Source organism: Ptiloglossa arizonensis, chromosome 14 (assembly GCF_051014685.1).
Source record: "Ptiloglossa arizonensis isolate GNS036 chromosome 14, iyPtiAriz1_principal, whole genome shotgun sequence".
Lineage (NCBI taxonomy): Eukaryota > Metazoa > Arthropoda > Insecta > Hymenoptera > Colletidae > Ptiloglossa > Ptiloglossa arizonensis.
The window spans coordinates 4,674,824-4,699,802 of record NC_135061.1 but is presented as its reverse complement, the minus strand read 5'-3'; the positions used below and the strand labels follow the sequence as shown (position 1 = coordinate 4,699,802).

The window sequence follows — 24,979 nt, the reverse complement described above, 5'->3', positions numbered from 1 at the left end:
GGGCTTCGTTCTTAAATGAAATTCACCCGATGTCTCTGAACTTTGCAGACTCTTTTGAATATTCCACGGACAAGAGTAAGAAGGTAATGTACTCTAACGATGAATGTTTCACGTGATGTTTCAAATTTTATTCAAAAGGCACGATTTTTTCTACGTAGTCACTGCAAAGATCGAACGTAGATAGGTAGGTACTCGTGTACGTTCGTTAACGTAATTCGAAGAAACGTAATTGTTTAAACGTAGATAATGACCACCTCATCGAAGAATTTCAAACGTTGTTCGTGAAAGATTCATTCTCCGACGTTCCAAGAATCCAAAGAGTTCGGAGTGGAATTCAGCTAAAGAGAGACTGCCTTTAACAAATGCATCGTCGTATTAACGAAAAATTGACGCAGGAAGTTGAACCTTTTTATACCATTCAATTTTTTCTCCAACAGCTTCTACCACTTTCAACCAGACGGAAAATATCAGGGATCGAAATTGTCTCGAAAGCGGAGTTTGTTTTCAATAAACAATTTAAACCATTTAATTGGAACTTTTTTTAGAAAACGTTCTGATATTTTCATTTCGGATGAGAACGAATAAATGGAAGTTCTTAAATGTACAAATTTTGCACTCTTTTTAGTTTCTACTAGAATTTACAAGAGACAAGAGTAACAGGAACAGATATTTTGTTCGTTGATGATAAAAAAAATGCCTCGACACGAACACTTTTACATTGTAACAAATACCGTATTTAAACGTAATGTTTACAATGTACTACAATGCATACACATTATAATATATACATTAACCCTTTCGCTACTGGGGATAGTTATAGTCATGCATCGGTGTAACAATCGTGGCTATAGTTAATATTTCGCATGCACAGCAACAATTTTTGAAACCTCCAGATTAACCGACGTAACATAATACATCGACGAGACATTGATTAAAAGATATCTTATTTTAGAAGCATTTTTACGAACAGAACATTTCTTATTACACTTTATTACTTTCTATATTTTCCGTGTCGTTTTTTAATTTTGTGCTATTTTTCTTTAATTTTTCACACTTCAGCGGTCACGAACATAAACAGGAAAGGAGAAAAAAATAAATGTCCTGTTGAAAACCAAGATTCAAAAATGAATACTATCTTTTTGACACCAGAAAAGAGAATAATATAAAATAATGAAACATTACTCTTTTTGGCACATTGCTAGCGGCTCGAGCGAAGGGATTAACAATATATTATATTCGTTGCATAGTGTGTTATTATATTGTTTGTGTGTTATTACGATAGTTTTATTTCAGGAAACTGTTTCTACTAAAACATCTGAAATATCTGAAATATTTATTATGAAAATTCTAAAGTATTTGTTGCGCGAGAACAGTTTTGAAAAAAGTTCCTATACTTCAAGAGTAAATATTCTTTTAAACGAAAGATACAAATTCTAACAAAATTGAGTAAAAGAGTTCAGAAAATATTTATTGTTCCGAGGTTTTCACGAGCGTAAGCGATTCGTGTAAAACGTTAAGTTGTATTAACGATGTTTCAGGTAGGAGTCGTAATATCTTAAATTTAAATATAACCACGTAACGATAACTCCATTAAACATAAGGATGAAAGTTAACATTTGTCTCGATTCTTCTGAATTGTTTCAACAAAAAGTTATTTGTTTATTTCGATCCCTGGAATAAAATTTTAATAAATTCGATCCTTGTAATATTTTACCATTTCTCGATCTTGCGTTATCAAGTGTATCCTTATTGTTACGCGACTAGATTTACATTTAAGTTACTGCAATTTCTACTCGAAAAGGATTATGCTACTTCAAGATTGAAAAATTGTCAATGTAACTTAACGTTACACGTATATTGCCGTTGCTCGTAAAACCTAAAAAACAACGAAGATTTTTGATCGATTCTATCGTTCGATGGTACGAACGAACAAAAAAGTTATTTGTTTATTTCGATCCCTGGAAGATACAATCACTACGAGTTGCGTGAGTCACCCTGTATTTATTTTCGATCGTTTTGCGTATCGAATATTTCGTTCCCTGAATTGCTTTATCGTTTTTTATCGGTTTTCAGCCACGAATTTTCGGAGATCAACCACGAATCGCAAGAAAAATCACGGCGACGCGAGCGCTATTCCGAGAAATAAACAATTAATCGCCAGGACAATTTCTATCCCGTCGCCAGGAGTTTGAATTGTATTAAAAAAGTTTTCCCTATTGCCAGTTATCAGAAGTGTAACACGAGAAGCGTTTCTTTCTTTTCATTACACAACCTCTCGATACGTTTCATATTACTCAACGATTGATTAATTTTATTTATTCTGTTTGCTATGTTAGATGGGCCCGCGGTTGTCCGCGTCAACATATTTGTTCGAAGTATCTCAAAAATAGATGACGTTACTATGGTAAGTTAAAAATATAATGCCCCGAAATCACAGACACACGCCTACACATACCGAGTGTTCGTTATTGTACAATCTGTATGTATTATAAATACAGAGTAATCGTTTAGAGCAAGAAAATGCAATCTGTTAGATCATAGTCTCCCAAGAAAAGAAAAATATATATATATATATACGAGAAAAGCAACGTATTGAACTGAACGTTATTCAGCGGTACAAGTGTTTCTCAATACTGTTCGCGCGACTTTCCAAAAGTGGACTCTCTTCGAACGAGCTCGACGATCATTATTTCCTTTACAGAAATATTACAAACTAGATCTTTTGCGTCACTAGTGTGTCTAGCTTTGGAAGACGTTGCAAACTGTTCGGTTAATTTTAGAGTTAGAAAATGTCCACGACTACATTTGATCGCTCGGTATATTATACTTATCACTTGGCAAAACCCTCTGAGAAAAGATTTTTAGAAAGATTGCCGGAGCATTCTGTACGGGCTCGAATAGTATGTGGATAGACATTGAACGTTTAGTTCTAGAACACCAAAGAAGTACTTGAATAGTCTCGAAAGATTAGTAGCTAGACGTACAATGGATATCATATACTACGTGGTTGTATGATAATACATACACATTAATTAATGTATTATATACACACACTTGTTTACTGTTAATTCGCTACTATAGTATCCTATAATGCTGTCCTTTGTCTCACGATATACAGAAGAACACACACACGTACAAATTTTCTCTTTATCTCTTTGTGTTGTTTTTCCCTTTTGTAACAGGCTCTCGTGCGTATTTAAGGCCCACTATCATAACTTTTTTAATTCCACTACTACCGTATGTTATATTAAGCAAGCATATGTTTTGTGTGCCTAAGAAGAAACTTGAATGTTACGAACAGCACGACGCACTTGTTTCGTTTACGATCGAAATGAAAGAGGAAGATTTGCCCGTGATCTCGATCGTTGGAAAATCGAACGAAACGCGGTACGGTAAATCACGCTTTCGAGCAATCGTTTGTCACCCCGGATTCAAGCAACCGAGCGATCCCCCACCATTGTTCGCGGTTCACGCAGCGCGAGAAACTACGGAAATCTTTCTTGGCCTCGGTTCGAGACAAACATCGTTCTCCACGAGACAAACATTCGCTTTAAAGCGAATTCGCGGTCTCGAATTTGTCACTCGAAAGCGGGACTTACCGCACCACTTTGGACACTGTTCGTTCGAACCAGTTCCCGAACGTCGTGCTGGCCGTAATCGTAAAAACCACACCACATACTGTCGCCTCACGCTATTGTGTCGTAGATGATTTAATGGAATTTATCGTTTTTCTTTTTTTTTTTTACCATACTTTTACTACGTTTATATGTGAACCATTAAGGTGATCAATGGTTTTTCGCCTCGTGGCTGACGCAACCACACCTACAAAGATACTTACACTGTATTCAGATCTTGTTCGTTTTTACCTTTCTTTATTATTTACCGCACACAAACACGCACACACAAACGTATTTACAGACTCGGCCGCTAACTTATTCTTTAATCCCTTATTGCATAATCGATTGTACTCTCGGTATGTTTCTTCCATGCTGCTACATTCAATCTATCAGTACCGCAAAGAGCGTTTCTCCGTTATGCATATGTACGTAATTAATACACCGTTTACTTTGTTACGAACAATGAGTGAACTACTGTAGGTAGCTTTCTGATCGACGACGTTGGCAAATTTTTTATGCTTCTAAATAATCTCTCTATGCCTTCTTTGGACGTGCGCACAGTTTCTTTCTGAATATCGAGCGGTACGCCCATCCTTAGCCCTTTGCGGTCCAGGTTATTATCAGCATTTTGTTCCAGCTAGTCCGCACGCATTTAGTTATTTCTCACACAGGTGATTATATATATATACACACACACAGCTAGCTTACTAATATTTTAATATTTTAATGTCCAACAACACACTCGTAGTAACGTATTCACGTTTCGAAAAGCGTTGATACACAAAAGAAAAGATATCCTTGTTCGTAATTTATAATTCTTCGTAGTGCAAAGACACACTTTTGCAGAACATTTTCCAATATAGAGTATAGGATCTCTCTCGCGTGTTAGAATATGTATTAACATTTAGGAAAGTATGTATCGTAACGCGATATTTTTCTGAATACTTTCCAACATATAGTACAGTACTTGTCTCGTACATCTCGTGTACACAACATCGATAAAAAGGAGTTACAAAGGTACGTCGACAAATGGGTTCTTGTCGAAATAGAGTATCCCAGATTTTCGTATTAGAAACGTTTCGAATGGAATGTCAAGTACGAGAACATTTACTTTATCGTATTTAACACCTTTTTCAATTATTGGGTTGTTCGTTCTTAGTCGTCTCGTTTTTTGTTTTTTTTTGGTGAAAATGAAACACGATTTTTTTAGAGTGTACAAACATTTTATCAAATTACATATTCTCTATTTTGGAAAACGAAATGACTTTTCGAACAAACCAATAGATTACGATCTTTGTTGTAACTTCTTTGGTCTGTATAGTTTAGAATTTTAATTTTTTAATATTTTCAACTATAAAATTAATTTGATAAAATTCTTAACTACGAAGCTGAAGTGGTATGCAGGAAGAATCGCATAACTTTCCGAACAACCTAATACATTATTATGTCTTGGAGATGGTAGAAATTTTAAACAAATGTGGTCTCTGGTTTGACTGGGTGTTGGTTCGTGTTGGGCGATTTTGTTTCATATTATAACAACTGCATCCGCGTAAACAGTGTCACGTGGCTGGGGACTGTGGCAAATTTTATAACACGAATATTAACGTTGTGTCCATTTTATACATTTGTAAGAAATTTGGAAATTCTTTGAATTTTGGGTCTATAAAACACAGGAGTGTTTATATTACGAATATTACGAATTGTATAACCATGTGTTTCTTTATTTCGTCTGTTAGTATCGAGTGATGTGAATTTTACATTTTATAACACGAATATGAACGTTGTATCCATTTTATACATTTGTAAGAAATTTTGAAATTCTTTGAATTTTGGGTCTATAAAACACAGGAGTGGTTCGTTTGTTTTGCGATGCTCGATGTCGACGATATTACGAATTGTATAACCATATATTTCTTTATTATCGTCTATTGGTATTGAGTGATGTGGATCTTACAATACAACTCTGTGAAAAACCCTTTCTTCTTCAATTCGATACGTACGATGTACGTATTCTATCCTGTTGAAATTTTCTGATTAATTTCCTGTAACAATCTGACCGTGTTACATTTATTTCAATCGTACTATCCGATAGAGCCTTGCGTCAATATTGTTCTTTGTCTACCGTTGGTGTCACGTATTCAACCATTCTCTGAAAGTTTGTTACTCCATATGCAAATATTGGCGGCTGTTTACGATCACTTTGATTATTTTTAGTACTACTTGCGATTTGATATTTCTCTTTACTTTATTGCTTGCCAAATGCATTTGCCTGCTGCTTCCGATTCGTTAATGTTGTTAATCGATGTGTTGTATGCAGAAAGAGGTCTGTATATTCGGTTCGAGTTGAATAAATTCATCACTGAATTTATTTATCAATGACTATTATTGTATCTGAACACTTTACGTGTTCGAACATTTGATCAGTAATTGCATGTCTCCGTACAAAGTAACTTTGTATTGGCAAGACACGTTTCGTAGCTACATATACGATTTATCGAATATAGGAGAACGCGATAAACAAACAAACGGTTGGCACTACGAAATCAGATCGTTTGTTTATAAATACGGAGCGATGCGTAGGATATTTGAATGACTTACTAGTTGGAACTGAACAATCAAGCGTAAGATTGTAGATACACGATACAAAAACAATTAGAACAAGAACTAATTGTTATCGAAACCTAATCTCAAATATGGCTCCGATCCGCTCCACAGTAATCCATATAAACGATTATAGTTTGGTATTGGACGACGATAGAAACAACGATACTAGTTTTTGTTTCATCTTTATCGAGGAACATAAATCGTTGTTGACATTCCATTCGAAAGATAATCTTTAACTGGAAAGTTCGACGGTCTGTAACTCGAAAACGGAGAATTTTCAGAAGAATAAAATACACTTCCAAAGTTTAACTACTTAATTTAAAAACATCTCGTACGTTTCTTTTTTTTCACTCAGTGCTCTACAATTAGCGAAGACTACACAATCATTACGCTTGAACTCGAAAGGTGGAATAATTACTTGTATAATCGTCCGCAAAAATGTTGTTATTAGTTAATTGATTACGATTTCCAACTCCTTGATTCGCTAGTGTTCTCTATTTAAGTTCAGTAAAGATTTTCATAAAACCTTTGATTTTCTCTCACTTTGCACACTGTTTGTACAAAATGTATGAATTTATTATAGAAATTTTTAATCTCTAAAAAAATAAATTTCTCCTCCACTTTATTAATTCTCGTTGAAAACAATATGCTGCTTTTTACTCGTCAGCAAAATCGATAACACCCGTATTTCTGTTACAATTTCTTATTGTACTCGATTTTATAATTGGCGTGTACTTTAACACTATGTCAATTTCATCCTGTCTCCTATTTTTGAGATAAAACTTTTTAAATACTATTACGTATGTACATGGATCGTTTGCTGCTAGGGTAAGTCGCAATGTGATACAAAAACCGTAAGTCGAATTTATCTCATTATATTCGTATCGTGTTGTGTAAAAGATTTCTTTGCAAAGATACACAAGTTCGACATTCTAAGGAAACATACTTGGGATCTCTATAAAATATAATAGTAATCGTAAACTCCTGTGTCGAGTATGTCTCGATGTGGAACTGGCTGGAACGAAATACGAAATAAGACCGCAGATGGGTAGGTTATGTGGAGGTTTCATTGTATAATGTATCAAATTTTTTAAGAGCAGACTATTTCGAGAAGAAACTGCTACTCTTTATTGTAGATTTTAAAAATAGTCGGTGCAGCATACGATGGACAGTAATTCCCGCTTTCGAGTGACAAAATCGAGTCCGTTGGTTCGCTTGAAAGCGGGATAAGTAGCGATTTTTATCTCGAGTAGAGGTCAAGCATCGCATGCACTGTCCGACAAAGAAAGCGAGTGGGATGTAACGAGGTTGAGCGAGATAGAGCAACAGCGACCGAGTCTCGCATTACGTGCATTCTGTGACCGTAACTTCAATGATAACTTCAATGATAACTTCAAAGCGATATCACTCGTGTATCGACGTGTTAACAAACGGGTGCAAAATAAAAAAAAGAAATTGATCGTAGAGATTTATCCAATGTAATTAATTACAAACACAACGTCGTTTGAACTACATTTAATTATGTATACACATAAATATGTGTATACACCTTTTTGCTATGTATAATTAAAAATAGTTGGAATAAACTCGTGTTTGGATTTATTGTAACCAGCGAAATTTCACCGATTTGTTAATTTATAATGCTCGCGCGAAGATGAAACGGAAAATATAAAAACGTTGGTTCTCATTTGAGAAGAAAAATCATTGAAATGGGTCGCTCGCGTTGGATAAACATTAAGGGGGACGATTCGGTTACTTGAATCGAGTGTAAAATTTGTCGCTTGAAAGCGGGAATTACTGTACTTATCTCTGCGTTGAAATTACCAAAGGTACGGGTTTTATAAAGTATCGAAACGATAAATCACCTTGTAATAAAAACTATCCCTACTTTCTTCGAACCTTCGTCCACGAAATACGTATTTCTATTGTATAGAAATATTTATACGTTAACGTACACACATTGTAGAGAAAAACTGGAGAAGTAAGGTACCATTTTTTATTATAGAGTGATTTGTCAGTTTCACACTGCCAACTCAACGTTCGAAAAGTACACACATTTTTTACGTAATTACAGTTTCTTGGTATTCTTCAATAGACACTTTTGACATTGCAAAAATATCTAAGCTGACTTACATCGCTTTATTAATTTTCACTTTCAGCCGTTACGATCAAAGAGAATACACTCGCTTTGCGATAATTGTACACACTTTGACGGACGATTCTTTTTTTCAAACTTTTACTCGAATCCCGTCTTTCTCGAACCGTAGCAGCTAGCAAGGTACTCGATCAAAGTACCAATTACATTTAAGTTCCATCAAAGTGCGAGACGCATTGAACTGGTGAGTCTTTCTCCTTTTATTTCTCGCATGTGCTCCTGATTTGTCTGTGTAGAGCGTCTAGCTTTCCTCTTCCATTTTATTTCATTCTTGGCCACCGTTATTTTCGTCGGGCGTAATTGCAGTTCAAAAGCCCATTTCGCGAACTTACGGAAGCGATCGAATCCGCGTTGTCCGGTCCAGAGAGTTTTCGCGATTAATTAATACTCGCATCGCTCACAAAGAGTAACGAAGTACAAATTTGAAACCACCCGTGTAAGAAAGAAACCAGTTCTCGGTCGACCGATAACGTCGACTATCAACTGGAGGAAATTTTTCAACGAAATTCTGTTATTAAATTATTCGAGGTTAAAGTTACGAATTCTATACGTTCTCGATATTATAAATTTTCACTAATAATACGTTTCTAGCCTTTAAAGAGTGAACGTTACCTCCACAAGGTCTGTATATTGATTTTTCGAAATCTCGAAAATTCATTCAAATTGAAATTATCGTGGTTTACCACAGTAACGTAGCAGCAAGGAATGCATGTCTACTTTCAGCGATGGTTAATCAATTTTTATTCGAAAAAAAGGAACCGTTACAGTGCAGTAAGGGATTAAACGAAGCGGGGCATGAATAGCATGTTGTACAGATGTGTGTACAATCTTAAATCGTTTCAAAAAATAAAATGGACACCCATCGGTTAATCGTAGTTGAGTATCAACTTTTTCTACTATTAAATAGCGTTTGTAAAATTTGAAAGAACGGTTGCAGTTACGATAAGTTGTTCGATGAAAGAATGTTATGAAGCAATTCTCGTTGCGACGAATAAATTATCATTGAAAATGGTAAGGTTTCGCCAATTCGATCTGAATTTCTACTACTTGCGACGAATAAAACTGGAGTCGCATCTAACCGACACTTCTTCGTTCTTCGACATCAATTTTCGAGGATATCGATGCCAAATATTGATGAATTATTTGAAATTAATTCGCCCCGGAACATTTACTTTTCTCCATTCTTTGCCAAATTTTTCAGTGTTTCTCGAATAAAGGAATTTTACCATATACGATCACGGTCTATCTCGATGGATCCCTCCTTGCTATATTTGAAGTCAGCACACAACGAGGAACGGAGACGACGCAACGAGGAGAATTGTTCGCTATCACCGTCTGGAAGCTGAATAAAATATGAAACGATCATCTTCATCTCCATTCTTCATCATTTTACGAGCACCCCATCGTTTTCTATTGTCCGAATACTCGCATGAAATTCAAATCCATCATTCACCGCCAATAGCTCAGCTTTTTTCTTTTCATCGAAAAAAAAAACAAAAAAAAAAAACGAAATTTATTTGTTACGTTTAAACGTAATGGATCTGTTACATTTAATTCCTTCGCGAGGTATCTGAGCTGACACGTCGTAGCAACGGATTTCCATGCAAAAATTAATCGAGCAACTATTTTCCGAATTCTGTAGAAGTTCCAGCGATCGATCAAGCAGAATGTTAGCAGAACGTTATTCCGAACTAACACTTTGGACCGAGTTGTCGTCATTATACAGGGTGTTTCGTAAAATCTACGAAAATCTTATTTGGAAGTCTCGAGATAAGGTGAACATTTTTTAAATTAATATTCTTCTTTTCTTAATTCTTTTTTCCATCGTACAAGAGAATCTCGAGTAGAGAATATCGTACTTCTTTGTTTGGTGTTAAAGGTAAATTTAATCTGTAATAACATCCTTGATTCCTTCTCCGGGAAATATAGGAAACAATAGAACACGATTGAAGGGACACGACAGAAAAGGAAAATTTAAATTAATATTCAATCATGATTATTGACGTTACCGTGCAATACTTGGAATTTTAACGGGCATTCCCATGTTACAATATTTAAAATAACTTCAAAATTAAACATACGCATCTTATGAAGTTAATATACGATTACTGTACCCTCGACGAATGTGAGTTATCGTTAATAATTTTATTGTTTTTATTGAGCAGTAGAATGAACGTTTTAAAAGAATCTGAAATTCAAATAATATTCAGAGTATAAAAGATTACTATAATAAAAACAATGAATAAATTATCTAATCGTGGAAATTAATTATAAACGAATGCTAAAATTTTTTAAAATCTCATCATCACCAATATAAATATAATTGAGAAAGATTTACAAAAGATACTGATCATTTTCGTTACCAACGAATTAGGGATATTATTGCAGATGAAATTTGCGTTCAGTACCAGCAAAGAAAATATAATATTTCTTACTTGTTCTCCGCTCGTAAGAATAGATTGATTCGTGATGCCCTCTCGACAATTGGTTGTTAGACTTTTCAGTTACAAGGTGGATAACGATTAACGTACAGCAGAGAATTAAGTACTGCATTAATTAATATACACTTTGATCTGTTATAACCAAACCACGGTTATTTACTTCGCTGAACGAATAAGTGCGCCGAGGACCAAGAAAGCAGAAAGTAGTTTACAACGTACTTCTGCGAACTTTGTCATAAACCTTTAAACTTTTATAACTCTGTCAATTTTACGAATTTCCTCTTGACACGTTCGCTACTATTCATCGATTCAAAAAAATGTCCGCCACGCAACCGTATCTGTAGACATTTTACTTACCGTAGTACACACATTTAACTACGTGTAAATAAAATATATCGAGTAGGACAACCAAATGTTCCGAATACACGCATATGTGACACTGATCTATGTGGTTTGTACTTTATTCGTCCGCACGAATAAGAAATTCGTTTACACAAATAGAAAATCATTGATATCACGCATACGTGACGTTGAGATGACATTAGACCGGAATAACCGAAGCTGAACCACATAAACAGAAAGTCATTTGCTCTTTTGATTCTCAAACAACATAAAATATGGAATACATGGAAAATAAATCGTTGGCGCCATTTCACCTACAGATGAATGATACCTGTAGGTATACCTTTCATTGTTTCTTTGATAGCATTTGTTTCGTTTATTTGTGCCTTTGTCCGGGACATCCTGTATACGAAGAACAACAGTGACACTGACTCAGGCATACTCGTCGCTGATCTTTCGGTTTACAGATCGGTGTTTCAAGAAAAATTCGCCACCACCATTTATACCATAAGATAGCCACTATTAAAATCACGAGTCGAGACGAACATTTTCCCACAGATACAAGAACAGAGTAACATAGAGGGGATGAAACATATTCGAGAAACTTGAAGCACGAATGCAACGATCACCTCATTAAAACCATCAGAAATCATGCGAAAGGCTGGATATATCCAATTGTACGAGTTGGCAATCAACGCATGCGATTTTACAATTTTTCACTACCGTTCAGTTTTTTCCTTCGATAATTTGCCCAAAATATCGTCCGCGGTGTGTCAAAATTCAAACGTATCGATCATACCAACGAGATACGTGAAAGGGACTGTAGATACTTCGGTCGTAACTCGAACAATGTTCTTTCGATCCGGCAATAAGCAATTTTGGAGCTCTCGTTCAAACGAGAAAGAAAGAAATTTAAGAAGATTATCGTCGTTTAAAATTTCGTTTCACATCCGTTGTTTCTAAAGTTCCCTTAACGTTTCGAAACGCACACTTTATACGAAGAGGTACAAGGGAATAATTTCAATCGCGACCCGGTGAATCGTTTTAGTTTTAAACGGGCGGCGGGATGCGTTGAGCCTTAAAGCTTGAAAAATCGTATGTCCCGTGATGCACGAACTCAAGGGATGGGGAACAAATTGTGAGTAGCCTTAAGTCCCTGCACAATAGTCGATTACTCGTCATTTACTTTGCACTTCAATTCGTTTCATACCGATGCGCCGTACTCCATTGTACTCGGTGGAAGGTTCCCTAACTTGGATGTTCACGTACGATGGGAAGCATTAATGTCAGTCGTTTTGGATGGAATACGATAAATCGAGTGCATCTTCTTCGTCTTCTCGAGCAAGCTTCTACGTGTAACGCAACGTTTATAATTCACTGAATGGCGGTTAGAAAATCACTTCGACTCTCGACCGTTTCGAGTTGTAGTTACGAGATTCTTTCCAACGTTTCCTTTATTTAAACCTAGTTATGAAATTATCTTACGGTAACGAATCTTATACATTTCATCGAAATTTATTATTCATTTCTCCGGCTGTTGAAAGTTCTGTTCGCACATTTAGAGTCACCTTCGACCCTCTTGCGAATCCTCTCGTGTTTTCACCGATCGCACGTAGGATCTACGATAGCGGCGCAGTTGATTATTGACATTCTCTTATAACGTGGTTTAATTACGTGGAGTTCTTTGGATCGAACCCGGTATAAGTGTTTAGAATCTGGATCGGTAACACGGTAATTCCGTGAACGCCATTTAGTGTTTCAGTCGCGAAACAAGCGGAAGCTTATCGAGAAAGAGAAGAGTGTACCATTCGGTGTACCGTGTTCTACTCGAACGACGGATATTCGTGTCCTTTGGTGTACAGATGGAAAAACGAGTGATCGGTCCTGGGTTCAAGGTGAATAATTCTTTCGCAGCACAGCTACGAAAAGTTACGCATAGAATACTAATAAGCGAATCGGCTCGGGCGTGTCGGTTCGCTTCGTGAAAAAATAAGTCCCCTTAACTCGGGACTGATCTCTCCTTCTACCTGTAATACGATAGAACCTCGATTATTGCAAGAAAGCGGGCTTGAGACTGCATCGATCGAGGTTCGTGCAGTGATCTAGGTAACCGATCCAACGAGAGATCCATACGCACTATATTTCCCCCACCTACGGTCACTGCTACCAGCCTCTACCCCCTCCCCGCCAAACTTCACTCGTTGCTTGTTTTCAGAGAAGCGTAACGTTGCGAATGGGTTTATCGTGTAAGCGAGAAATCCGCGCATCCACTTTCGCGGGATCGACGAACGAGCTAAGCGAGCAGAACCATTTTGGAGACACTTTTCTCATGAGATTGCCCCTAGGAATTCAACTCCCGTTCACGATCCCGAGACCCATCGGCCCTTTTCACTCATAGCTCCTCCAAATCCGAATCCCGGTTTAAAAGTGAAAAAAAATAAAAAAAATGAAAAAAAAAAAATAAAAAAAAAAAAAAACCATGTAAATCTCGGTACACGGTAACTGATTTAATTAATCGATTTGTTTTGTTCTGTTCCGGTCGACGTGTTAGATGGCCCGGCAATTGTGACGGTCAACATCTTTCTCCGCTCTATCAGCAAAATAGATGATTATAATATGGTGAGTGCAATATAAGTAATCATCAACAAGGCCTATATACGATTTGTATATCCACACATTGTGTATATCTATAACGTCACGTGTATATGATGCCGTAAGACTTGCACTTGTCTGTACTTGTATTTATATTACGTGTGTATATATACAGAGTGTCCCGCTTAACTCGAGTACCTTAAATATCTCCGTTGCTTTCGATGGTACGAAGAAATGTCAGAGAAGGGAATATGTTTGGTTCGAAATGGCGAACGTTACGATCGACGTTACTTTTCCTTCGGGGTTGACTCTCCCTGAGACTTCAAGGACATCGAGGTTAAGACACGATTTTTAAACGATCACGGACAATTCAGAAATACATAAAAAAGTAAGCAAAAGTAACGATCGCGATGGAAAGGTTACCAACAAGAATTTATTTCGTTTATTTGGGAAAATGCTCGAAACAGTGTCTGTTAGTAGATTTCTGTTAACGATAAATAAAAGCACTCTCCCTGGCACTTTCTTAGAGGCCCTTAACTGATAATAAAGTAACACGCGTAGTTGAAATATAGTCAGTTCTAAAATATAGTAGTTCAAATGTAATGGTAAAGTGAAATTTCAAAGACACATGGAATCGATGAAATTTGCCACGTCAAAGGATTTATACTGGTTGCGGGAATACCAGACCGACATTCGAGTTGTCATACTTATTTGGAAATGGCTTGCTACTGCAGCTAAATCAATTTTGGTTATAGTTTCGAATAATTGAACGGTCGAAAATATTCTTCCTACAGGGTATATTACCTATGTACAATTGAAATAGTTTCAATATCATGCATTAAAATCGTATCTATTTTTCTGCTCGACCGAAGAGTACCATTATTCCACAGAAACGATACACTTTGTTCAATATTTCGCGAAAGCTTACCGATGACTATTATTCAAATGCTAGAAAACGTTCGGTATCGAGATCAGGTGAAACGTGTACACCGAAATGTAATTTTGTAATCTAAAAATTCGAATTATTTTCCTTTAACATTTTTATCGCACATTCACACGAAGGTAAGTTACCGAAGTGCTTGACGAATCGCTGTTACGAAAATTGTAACATCGCGGCGCTAAAAATATGAAATCTCGAGAAAGATAACCTTGAGGGTAAAATTTTGGCAATGGTGACATTTGTCATTTCGAACCGACCATTTGTCTTCTCTGACGTTTCCTCGTGTCGTCGAAAGCAACGTAGAACACTTAAGGTGGTTGAGTGAAGCGGAACACCCCGTATATACGTACATACGCGAAACGCTTCGCGTGCATACGTATAAATGTATACATTCTCCATTACGCCGCGCTGAACAGTGGATGTGTGCTATCAGTCGCACCTCGATTTTCTCGATGTCGTTGACTGTCATGTTACTATTCTACATAATCGGCATATGTCTCTCTGTTATGTTACGTTGATTGTTCGAACGTTCGATTGACTGTGCGTTGCAACCACGTCTCTGTGCCTTGTTGGAATATCTTTGCCTAGAGAACGGACAAGAAAAGAGGCGCGACGGATAATCAAACGGATGCATAGACTCGACCCGTGGATGCATCCTTGTTCTAACATTCGTTTGATCATGCGTGCAAGCGATTGCGTCTAGCCGCGTTTCACCAGTCCCCTTGTCTGTCCAGATAATATTTGCCCAGAAAGACAATCGATTTCGAAACGCAAGTCGAATATTTGTCTACCGCGGCCAACGAAAGAATCGACTCGTCACCCTCATCGCAAATATTTGTTTTTAATCGAAACCTTTTGGAAATATATTTTTCTTCGCGAATGGACAATTTTACGATTCGTTGTTCACAGAGTTTCGTTCAAATCTATGGGTCCATTTGTCGGTATTCGACAGCGTTCTATGAACATTAATAACAGTTGTTTTATCGCTGCTCGATCGAAAGGAACTTTAGGTGGAAAATTCATCGATACTCACGAGTGATGGTGGTAAGAACATTCACAGAAGGATAATAAATATTTTTAACGAAACGAATAAAATTGGAAACAGTGTTGTTCGACAACAACGAGAGTACAGGTTCTTTTATACAGGAATTTTTATAATCGAACGAGTGGTTTCTTTCGTTGACCACTATGGACGATTGTGCGCGATCATGCGACGAAGAATGCATTTTTAACTCTGAAACGAGCATCAACGAATTTAATAAGTTTGAATAATAACGGTCAAGTTTATCTCCCGTGGATATTGTAAAATTTTTTCCCGAACTAGCTTTCAATCTAGCAAATATAGTAACTCCACGATAAACGAACGTGGAATTAAAATATTTCTTATTTATTGTATTTTTTTTCGTATATTTTCGATTATATCTTCATGAAAGCATTGCGAATGTATCGAGGAGATTTTTATAATGAAATTGAGTCCAATCACGGTCTTGTTTGAATATGTACACGGAATTTATGGTATTTATATGGTAAATTTGCGGAATTTATAAAGCATTTCGGTTCAGACGTAATCATGAACAATAACGCAACGTTACGAAGATGCAATAGATAATATAAAAATTTGTATTCTCATTGGTTAATAAAATTTGATCAGCTGGATTTTGTTTACACAGTTGTTGGTGTGCGAATCGATCGGTGGAGAAATGTAAACAACGATAAAGGAGATTAAGTTAAAGACAATTCGAATTAAGTCGTGCCGCGACTTATCTTCATAAAAAAAAATCTCAACGATCTATTGATAATATTCTCGTGAGAGTACAGCGAGAAATATAAAAATTTTAATCTTCATTGTTGCATAAGCAGCGATGATACCGAAACTTTCGTTTGGTTAAAAATCGGAACTTTTAACGAGGAGTTACTATATTTCGAGGCGATGAAGTCAAGACGTTCGATGCAATGTGGTCAAAAAACGAGAGACCTCTGAAATGAGATACGATATTTCAGAATACTTTACAATAATTTAACTTCGGATAATTCCTATAATTGTAAAACTGTACATAATTAAAGGGTTTATCAATTTTTTTTATTGAAAAATGTTTCACTCGTCGCTTGTAGCTTCACGAAACGCTTTAAATATTTTTGAATGGGCTGTATTATCTTGAAAACAAGCTCTTTCGACATTTCCTTTCGTGCCTTCCGTTTTATCACCAGTGTTCTTTTTTCTCCATAATACAAATTGATAACGATCTATTTGCGTACGCGCAAACTAAATGCGAACCTTCGTGTACAGGCTGTCGAAGTCGAAAGTCGAAAGTTGAAATTCTTTATCTTCCTACTTCACCGCGTTTGGTTTTTCTCTTCATTTTTCCTTTTCGTGCAATTACTAGAGCTCGAACACAACAATCGTTGGGAAATACTTCTAATCGTGATACGCTTCTCATTCTTTAAACCTTACGTGTCCTTATTGCAATAGTAAGTACTCGATCCAACACACATATCCTATCGTATTGCGTTAAATACACGAATAAAAATTTCCACACGATCGTCTTATTCCAGTTCTAATAATGATCATAACGTACACAGGGTGATCTAATTGTAATTAAAGGGTCAAAGAATTTAGGATCGCACAATGCTCACGAAAATGGACAAAGAGTGTTCAGTTAATACAGACGAGAAAGATTATCGTTAATTACATCAGACTCTCTCGCATAGTTTTTGCATTTCTATTTGTGCAATTATTTTCATCAAATTTCTTTCCAACTTAATCGCACCGCAACATTATAAATAAGAAATCGCTTGTAATCTTTATTTGCGCGCGACATTTGAACCCACGTTAACTAGACCTTTTTCATCTGTTTTTGAAGGCGCTACGTATTCCTAAATTCCTTGATCATTTTCTTTTTAAATCATCCTTTGTATACATTGTTTTGCCGTGTGTCGCTTTTGCTTATGCGTGAGGAGTACGAAGCACCAACATCATTTGGAAATATACTTCGCCTCGGGTTGAAATTATTCAACGATCTACCTGCAGAAAATGTAAAGAGAAAGAAATTGGTAATCAATGCTCATGCGATGACGCAGAATATCTATTTTTATTTGCGATCGAATTATTTTCGGTTAACGCGTTCGTTGCCACGTTCATGTTCGTATCGAGTGTATCGGGACAGATTGGACAGCAGGGCAAAAATATATCGAACGTCTGGAGCACAATTTTTTAATACGAGGCCTCTGTATTTGGAAACACTGATCAACAACTAACTTCTGGTTATCACTGGTCATCAATAACTAAATTCTCGTAACGAGTACACGTGCAAGTGGATACGATTTCACCGATCGTGTCCGATCATTACTCGCTATTTCTACTTTCGTCGGTATATAGTTAATACGATCTCGTACATCATCGAACGTTGGGTTAATAATATTAGATTGTTCGGAAAGTAATTTGGTTTTTCTTTTGGTAAAAATGAAACACAATTTTTTTAGAGTATACAAACATTTTATTCAATTATGTATTCTCCATTTTGGAAAACGTTTTCTTACCGTAACGTGTATTTATTTCTACACACAATTTTCTTTTTTGTACAATCTTGGTGCCACGAACGCGTACTATACACTACTATTGTAATCATCCATTTTGATCGATTTAAGAAACAATTCTTTACAAACACTGACGCAAGTGAAAGCAGCGAGCAATGGTCAGTCCCCTTATCCAAGCCTCACCTTCGAGTAGTACCTAAATGATTCTCCAAGAATCTTTCCAACGAATTTTCATAAAGACTCGTACAAAAGAATGTCACACCACATTTTCGATTTATTTTTGCGCAAAGAATCGCAATCGTATACCGGATCACGCTGCTCGTTCACACTCCGGAAACTTCGGTCGACGGTTTCGTCGCGTTGTTATCGATCGATCGATCCAATAAACGCGATTTGCGTCGACAGCTCGTTGTTTTATTCGAACGCGATCATCGATCGATCCGATCGTCGCGCGTGAATCACAGAGGAGCGTATAAATCGCACGACTTTCGACTACGAAGGGAAACCTCGATAAGATCGCGTGTCTCTGTTCGGGCCGTGAAGTTTTCCACGCTTGTTGGCATAACATCGCAAACACGCGGTTGAGTCTAAAGGTGACGATGATAAAATCCGACATCATCGTGCGTCCAAGATGTGCCGTCGCCGGTGGTCTTTTCAAAACGTGATTCAATCTTTCGCCGTCGCTTCTCTAACGTCGTATCGCAGAGCATGATGGAACAGTGATCTTTCGCGCGACACCCTTTCTCAACAGTGTACCGATTGACGTTGACAATACATTCTATGTATACATTTCAGACGACAGAGAATTACCGTTACCGAACACATCACGGATCATGCATACTTGTTTCTTCTTCTTTTATTTTTAAGCATGCCTACATATGTATGTACATCCCACGCCAATCTCTTCCGTCCTGTTCTCTGTCCATTCATCTGTCTCTCTACACCCAAATCGTTTGTCTTTTCTCTACCTGTCGCTCACTAATCTGTCTGTCTGTCTCTATTATCAAATCACGTAGGCAGACTCTCATCTAGTAAAGGATCATGGCGGGTCTCTGTAATGCGTGACTGTATCATGAACATTCTCAAGGAACAATGAAAAGGATCTGTGTTTCTTGGAGATGATCGCGAATCTCATTGGGTTGAGCAAACAGACTCGTTCGAACTTCGATGGCAATCCCAAGGGAGTATTGTCTTGATATTTTACTCGCGAGAGGATGTTTATACACGGGTTTTCAACGATCAATGGAATTCACGTATGGTGGGAAATATGGTGGAAAATTGTGACACGGAGCTAGGTACACATCTTCGTTATTTTTTACAGACGAGATATAAATTGGTGACGAATGCGATCGAACTTTTTACTCAACCTGATAAGTATGCGGATCGACCACCATTGATATCGTTCACTGGGAGAGGGATTCTCTTTGAGCTTGGGTATGAAAGCTACCGTAGGAACTGAAATTGTTGTTTGTGAGATAATGACTTACACTTATGACGTGTTCCATACGATCGTAAAATTTGCAAACATCTTTAGTAGTAAACACACGATCATCGTGGTACGATCTGATCGTAGGCCAGTATGCACTACTTGATAAATCAATGTCTCGGATCAAGACACCTTTCAACGACAAGATACAACAACATTCGAGACACAATTTATATTAAAGAACCGATCGAGGTATTTTTATTTACCGTTTGCGATATTTTCGACATTTTGTGCTTGATTTGTATTGAGAAATAAAAAGAGACAGTCTGTCGATACGTTGATAATTATTTGTGGCGAAACACATTCGAGAAGGAAAATCATGCAAATATGCTTAGCTCGTCACTAGAAGCTTGATCGTAATTATGTATAGAAAAAATCACTTTTTCCATGCAGGAACATTTCGTATGGTTTTCCTCGACGTTTAAAAGGACGACATGGTATGTATCGTTCATTTCAGTGAGACGATGTTCTTTCTTTACTTTCGATCATCGTTCCACATTTCTTTTTCTTTTTTCCTTTTTCCTTTTATTTCAATCTTATCGCACACAAACATACACACGTGCGCGCTCATTTGTTTAAACGGTTACGAGAAATATCTTCCAGCCTATGATAGCGAAATCACTGTGTAGAAAGGAAAACAGTAATTCCCGCTTTCAAGTGACAATCGGAACCGCTAATTCACTTGAAAGCGGGGTTGGTAGCGATTTTTATCATTATTGAGGCCTCTCCTCGCGTGTATCATCCGATAAGGAAAGATAGTAGGTAGGTCGTACACCGAGAACAAGCAAGAAAGCAACATCAAGCGAATAACTTCAAGTCATACATTATGCAAAGTAAATATTGTTATATATTTTATTACATTCGTACTAGAGTATCGTCGATGAATTGGTGAAGTTTATCCGATGTAAATGAATGGAAACACGGTCTAATTCGGACTATTTTTAATTATAGGTATCTCGAATTATTTTTGAACAAATTTCAACTACGTAAAACTAAAACTAGTCCGAAGATGGTCGTGTTCGAACTTATTTGGATCGTGGAAACTGCGCCAAACCATTGGTAATATTCTCATGGAAGTAAAATGAAAAATATTTTACGGGACATAGTTGGGGGGGGGGGGGGATGATTTCGTCGTTTGAATTCGGATGTAACAATTGTCATTTGAAAAGGGGAATTACTGTACTGTTCAAGATACCGCGCTGTATTATGTAACATTTGTGAAATTCTGTCATTCAGTATTGCTTTGATATATTTACTTTAAAAATAATAATCAAAAGAACTGGTTTCCTTAAAAAAAAAAGAATTAAACTCCACCTTGGTAGTGTTCTTTGCAAGCTTTTTTCATAATGTTTCCCATTGCGTTATTTCAATTATCTATTAATTTTCCTATTGATTAGAGTTTAATTTACATCTCTCTTATTATTTGTATAAAAGCTATGTTGTACGTTATTATTTTCTATTACCGAGGAAGAATGAACGAATATTGTCAAAAATTTTATAAATAAAGCGTAATAAAAGCTACTACCAAGAAGAAGTTTAATATCGACTGTAAAATTTCAAATAATCTCGTGCACAATGTGACTTCTCATAATGACTTAATTTTCATAGGTGATCAAAGTTTTTTTATTCGTGTCAATGCGTAATAACTAGCCAATGTTGCTACGAAATATTGAACCAACTCGTTTAATAAAATTTTTTAACAGTTAGCCAATGATTATACGCAATTATCGAATATAAGCTAGACAATAACATTGAATATTTAATCAATGTAAAGACATAATATTTCGGATTTAATATATTCGTTAATATTAAAGCTAAACAGTAATAATTAATAATAATTAAACATCGAGCTTAAAGAATGGTAAAACGTAAGAATTTAAATGGGTTTAATAATCTCAATTATGCGTCAAAAATACAATTTTTACCGTGGAAGCCGATTATTAGCTGACTTGTATTACTCGAGCATAATGTATTCGTAAAAGTGAAAGTGATAAGATATCACTTCACGTTAAGTCGATCGAAGATTTTGAATAATTAAGTATCGTCTACGAGCTACATTTTAAGGTACTATATTAGCATTTATTTACCTTTTATGTAGAGTAGAAATTATTGCGATACATTCTTTTAAAGAAAAGGTGGAGTATATGGAAATATGGAAAAACAGAAACAACCATTTTTTTACTACGAGAACGATAATAGTGCTCTAAACATTTTTTCTGGATCGTGAACGAATTACAAATTTAACGGTCAAATTTTTGAAATTGAAAAGCATGTAGACAAAATTTTCAAATATAAAAAATTTTCGATGCTATTACTTAACAGTCGGTTATCGATTTAAGTTTCTAAATTATCGTCAATATTATTAAGTTGGATCTTTTTTCACAAATAGAAATATATATGCGTTTAAAAAAATATATCTACGTATGTAACGTACATTTAAAAGAAATTACATTTATTCACAATTGCTCTTTTATTTAGGAAATTTCTCGTTTCTTGAAATTATTCTGTCTCATGGAACACCCTGTATAATTAAACACACGTTTTTTCACAAAGTATTCTCCAACGTTTCACTGAATCTTTTTTGCAGAAGAAACTGTTTCTCGTTCAAAATACTCATTCACGATCTTTGATAACTCTATAGAGTGGATGACCAATATTTTTATCACTTTTTATTTGCTGTATTTTACGATTCAGTGTACCGAACTGAATTTCGAAACGATCGTTGAAAATGTGATCGTATTCACAAAACGCACAAGAATATGCAAACATTCTATGACCTCGGTGAGAAGTCACCGAACGAACTATAATTTAAAGAAAAAAAAAAATAATTTATCCGACGACACGAAACTGCCTTCTTTGCGACATGTTGCTCAATTTTCAGAAACACTTACGGACAATCGTAAGTCCTTGCAACCAGAAATTGGTCGACAAAACGAAATAACTAATCCGATATTTAAAAACAAACCAAACCGAACAAAATCGAGATTAGAGGGTCGACTAGGTTTTGACTTTCCGGTTACACTTGTCGAAGCTGTACCCTGTCAGGAATAAAGGATGAGTCGTCGGAGGTGACAATCGATAACTTATTTAAAAACAAAAAAGAAAATACCGAAAACAATATGGAAGCACTTGCCTTAATCCCCCCTCCCAAATAGAAAACAAACAGGACGCCATCGATGTGGAGATGTCCAACCGGGCTGGGAAAATAAAACTGTGAGCCAACATGCATGTTAGTTGTCTACTGCTTTGTACATACATATATATGTATGTATACATATGTACTTTTATATACATACATATATGTATGTATGTATATATACATATATATCTTGCCACTAGTTTTAATATATAGTTCGAACCATTTTTGTACTGATGTAGTTAGTTTCGATGTTGCTTCTTGCATGAACTCTTACATTGCCTTTCGCAGTGTATACATAAATATATAGCGTACATTTGTTAGTTATATTCTCAAACATTCTTCGCAACAAGACTTTTCATTTCAGCAAGATATCCGCACAGCCTTCGTTCTTTAACGCTCCCTGGTCAAGAAATAAAAAATGATAATTATCCATGATGTGTCCTTTACTTCAAATAGCTTCTAAAACGTTCCAATATTAATTTCTCGTGTACAATTGCAAAACGATGCATTTAATTTCCGTAAATTTTTGGGTGTTCTCGTAGCAAAAAGAAGCAATCTCTCTCTTTCTCTCTCTCTTGATTTAATAATTGAAGGAAACGCGGTTGATTAATTGAACGAGCACATGCTTAACCACTTTGTTCAGAGTTCTTAAGCACGTGCAAAACTATTACCACGTTTTGAATCCTCAAGTACCTTCGGAGCGTTAAAAGGCTGAATTTAGATATCTTATCACATTCAAAAAATAATTATTATCCGTACAAGATAACAATGGAACTAAGAGTGACTGACAGAATCGTATCGAGACTGGATCATTCATACTATTCGAATATATACAGATACAATGGAGTTCGTATAAATTGCAATTTATGTTTTAAATTCTTTAACCGAATGGATAAATTTTACCAGAGATTTAGAACGTAACCTAACTCAAACTAAACCCACTAGTGAATGTGTACATTCGCTAAATTCACAGTTTGACCTTAAATAATAGTATGCGATAAATAATAATATTTTTCGTTCCTTTCAAAGAATCTATCTTTTATAAAGTATATGTCTTTTCGTGTTTCGAAATTATGATACAAACTTGGCCAAAAAGACGATACAGTGGAACAATTGTTACATTGTTTCGTTTTTAACTTGTACGGATAACGAAACCAGACATATCAAAATTGAATAGGTAGGATACCCAAAACATCATTACCAATCATCAAAGGGTTACAGAAATGTCTACATTCATTTCTAGCCAACTTTTCATTTCACTTCGTTTCTTTCGTTCGTTGTTTCATTCGGCCTATCCTAATCGTTTGCAAATGGTAATCCGGATGGTCTCGATATGTCCGAGACCGTTTGCACTTTAACGGATAATGTTGAAAAGCTATCGGTGACTTTGAGATATACAACTATGTGACGCAATTACTGACCTGGTTCATGTTTGTGGGGCAAGCTTGTTGTTCTTGCGCGACTTTTTTCAAATTTTTCCACGCGAAAAAAGAATTTACGACTACCCTTCGCGTTAATACTTTCAGATTATGAATATTCACGATTTTGGTCGTCGGTTCTTTGTTGGAATATTCAAAGTACGTAACTAGGAAACGAAATACGTGTACCTGACAATGCGCTTAAAGATGTTAACCCTCGTGTCGAAACTTTTAACCAATTAAAACGAACCGTAAAATTATTTCGAACGTTTGTAAAATTGTTCAAAGAAACACTTATCGTATCAATCTCTGAATCTGTTAAATGACTTTCTTTGTAAGAATTTGCATTTAAAAAGTTGTAATCTTACTTTTGCATTCCCAAGTTGACGAATTAGAGCGTTGGATCTGATTTAAAATTGCGAAGATTAAGTACACGTGAAACAACGTGTTATTTAATAGCGTTCCGTGTATGATAACATTGATCGGGTCAGTCAAGTAACACTCAGGGTGATCAAAATTACCGATAAAGTAAATTTCATAACGTTGCACGTATCCAAAGTAAGTAAACAAAGGTCAATGAAATATTCCTTTTTCTTTCGTCCCAATTATGGAAATAATGTACAGCACATGTATGTATTTATCCTTTCAAAAGGTTTATTCGATATATTCGAAAGCAGTTCAACAAACTGTTTAAGTTCCGTTTATCCATAG

The 24,979-nt window shown here is 36.0% G+C and overlaps 1 protein-coding gene across 10 annotated transcripts in view; it reads left to right on the top strand.

Moving 5' to 3' along the window:
- Positions 1 to 24,979, top strand: part of Gluclalpha (glycine receptor alpha 1) — a 47,031-nt gene that overhangs the window by 14,895 nt on the left and 7,157 nt on the right. For 3 of the 10 annotated variants that reach the window (XM_076326393.1, XM_076326389.1, XM_076326392.1), the window contains exon 4: positions 2,337 to 2,404. The exons of 2 other annotated variants lie outside the window; for them this stretch is intronic. In XM_076326393.1, coding sequence (XP_076182508.1) covers positions 2,337 to 2,404 — 68 coding nt within the window. Of the gene's footprint in view, positions 1 to 2,336; positions 2,405 to 8,765; positions 10,152 to 13,710; positions 13,779 to 20,128; positions 20,149 to 22,467; positions 22,925 to 24,979 lie in introns of those variants that run through there. 5 more of the 10 variants (XM_076326396.1, XM_076326391.1, XM_076326398.1 and 2 more) reach the window with 4 other exon arrangements.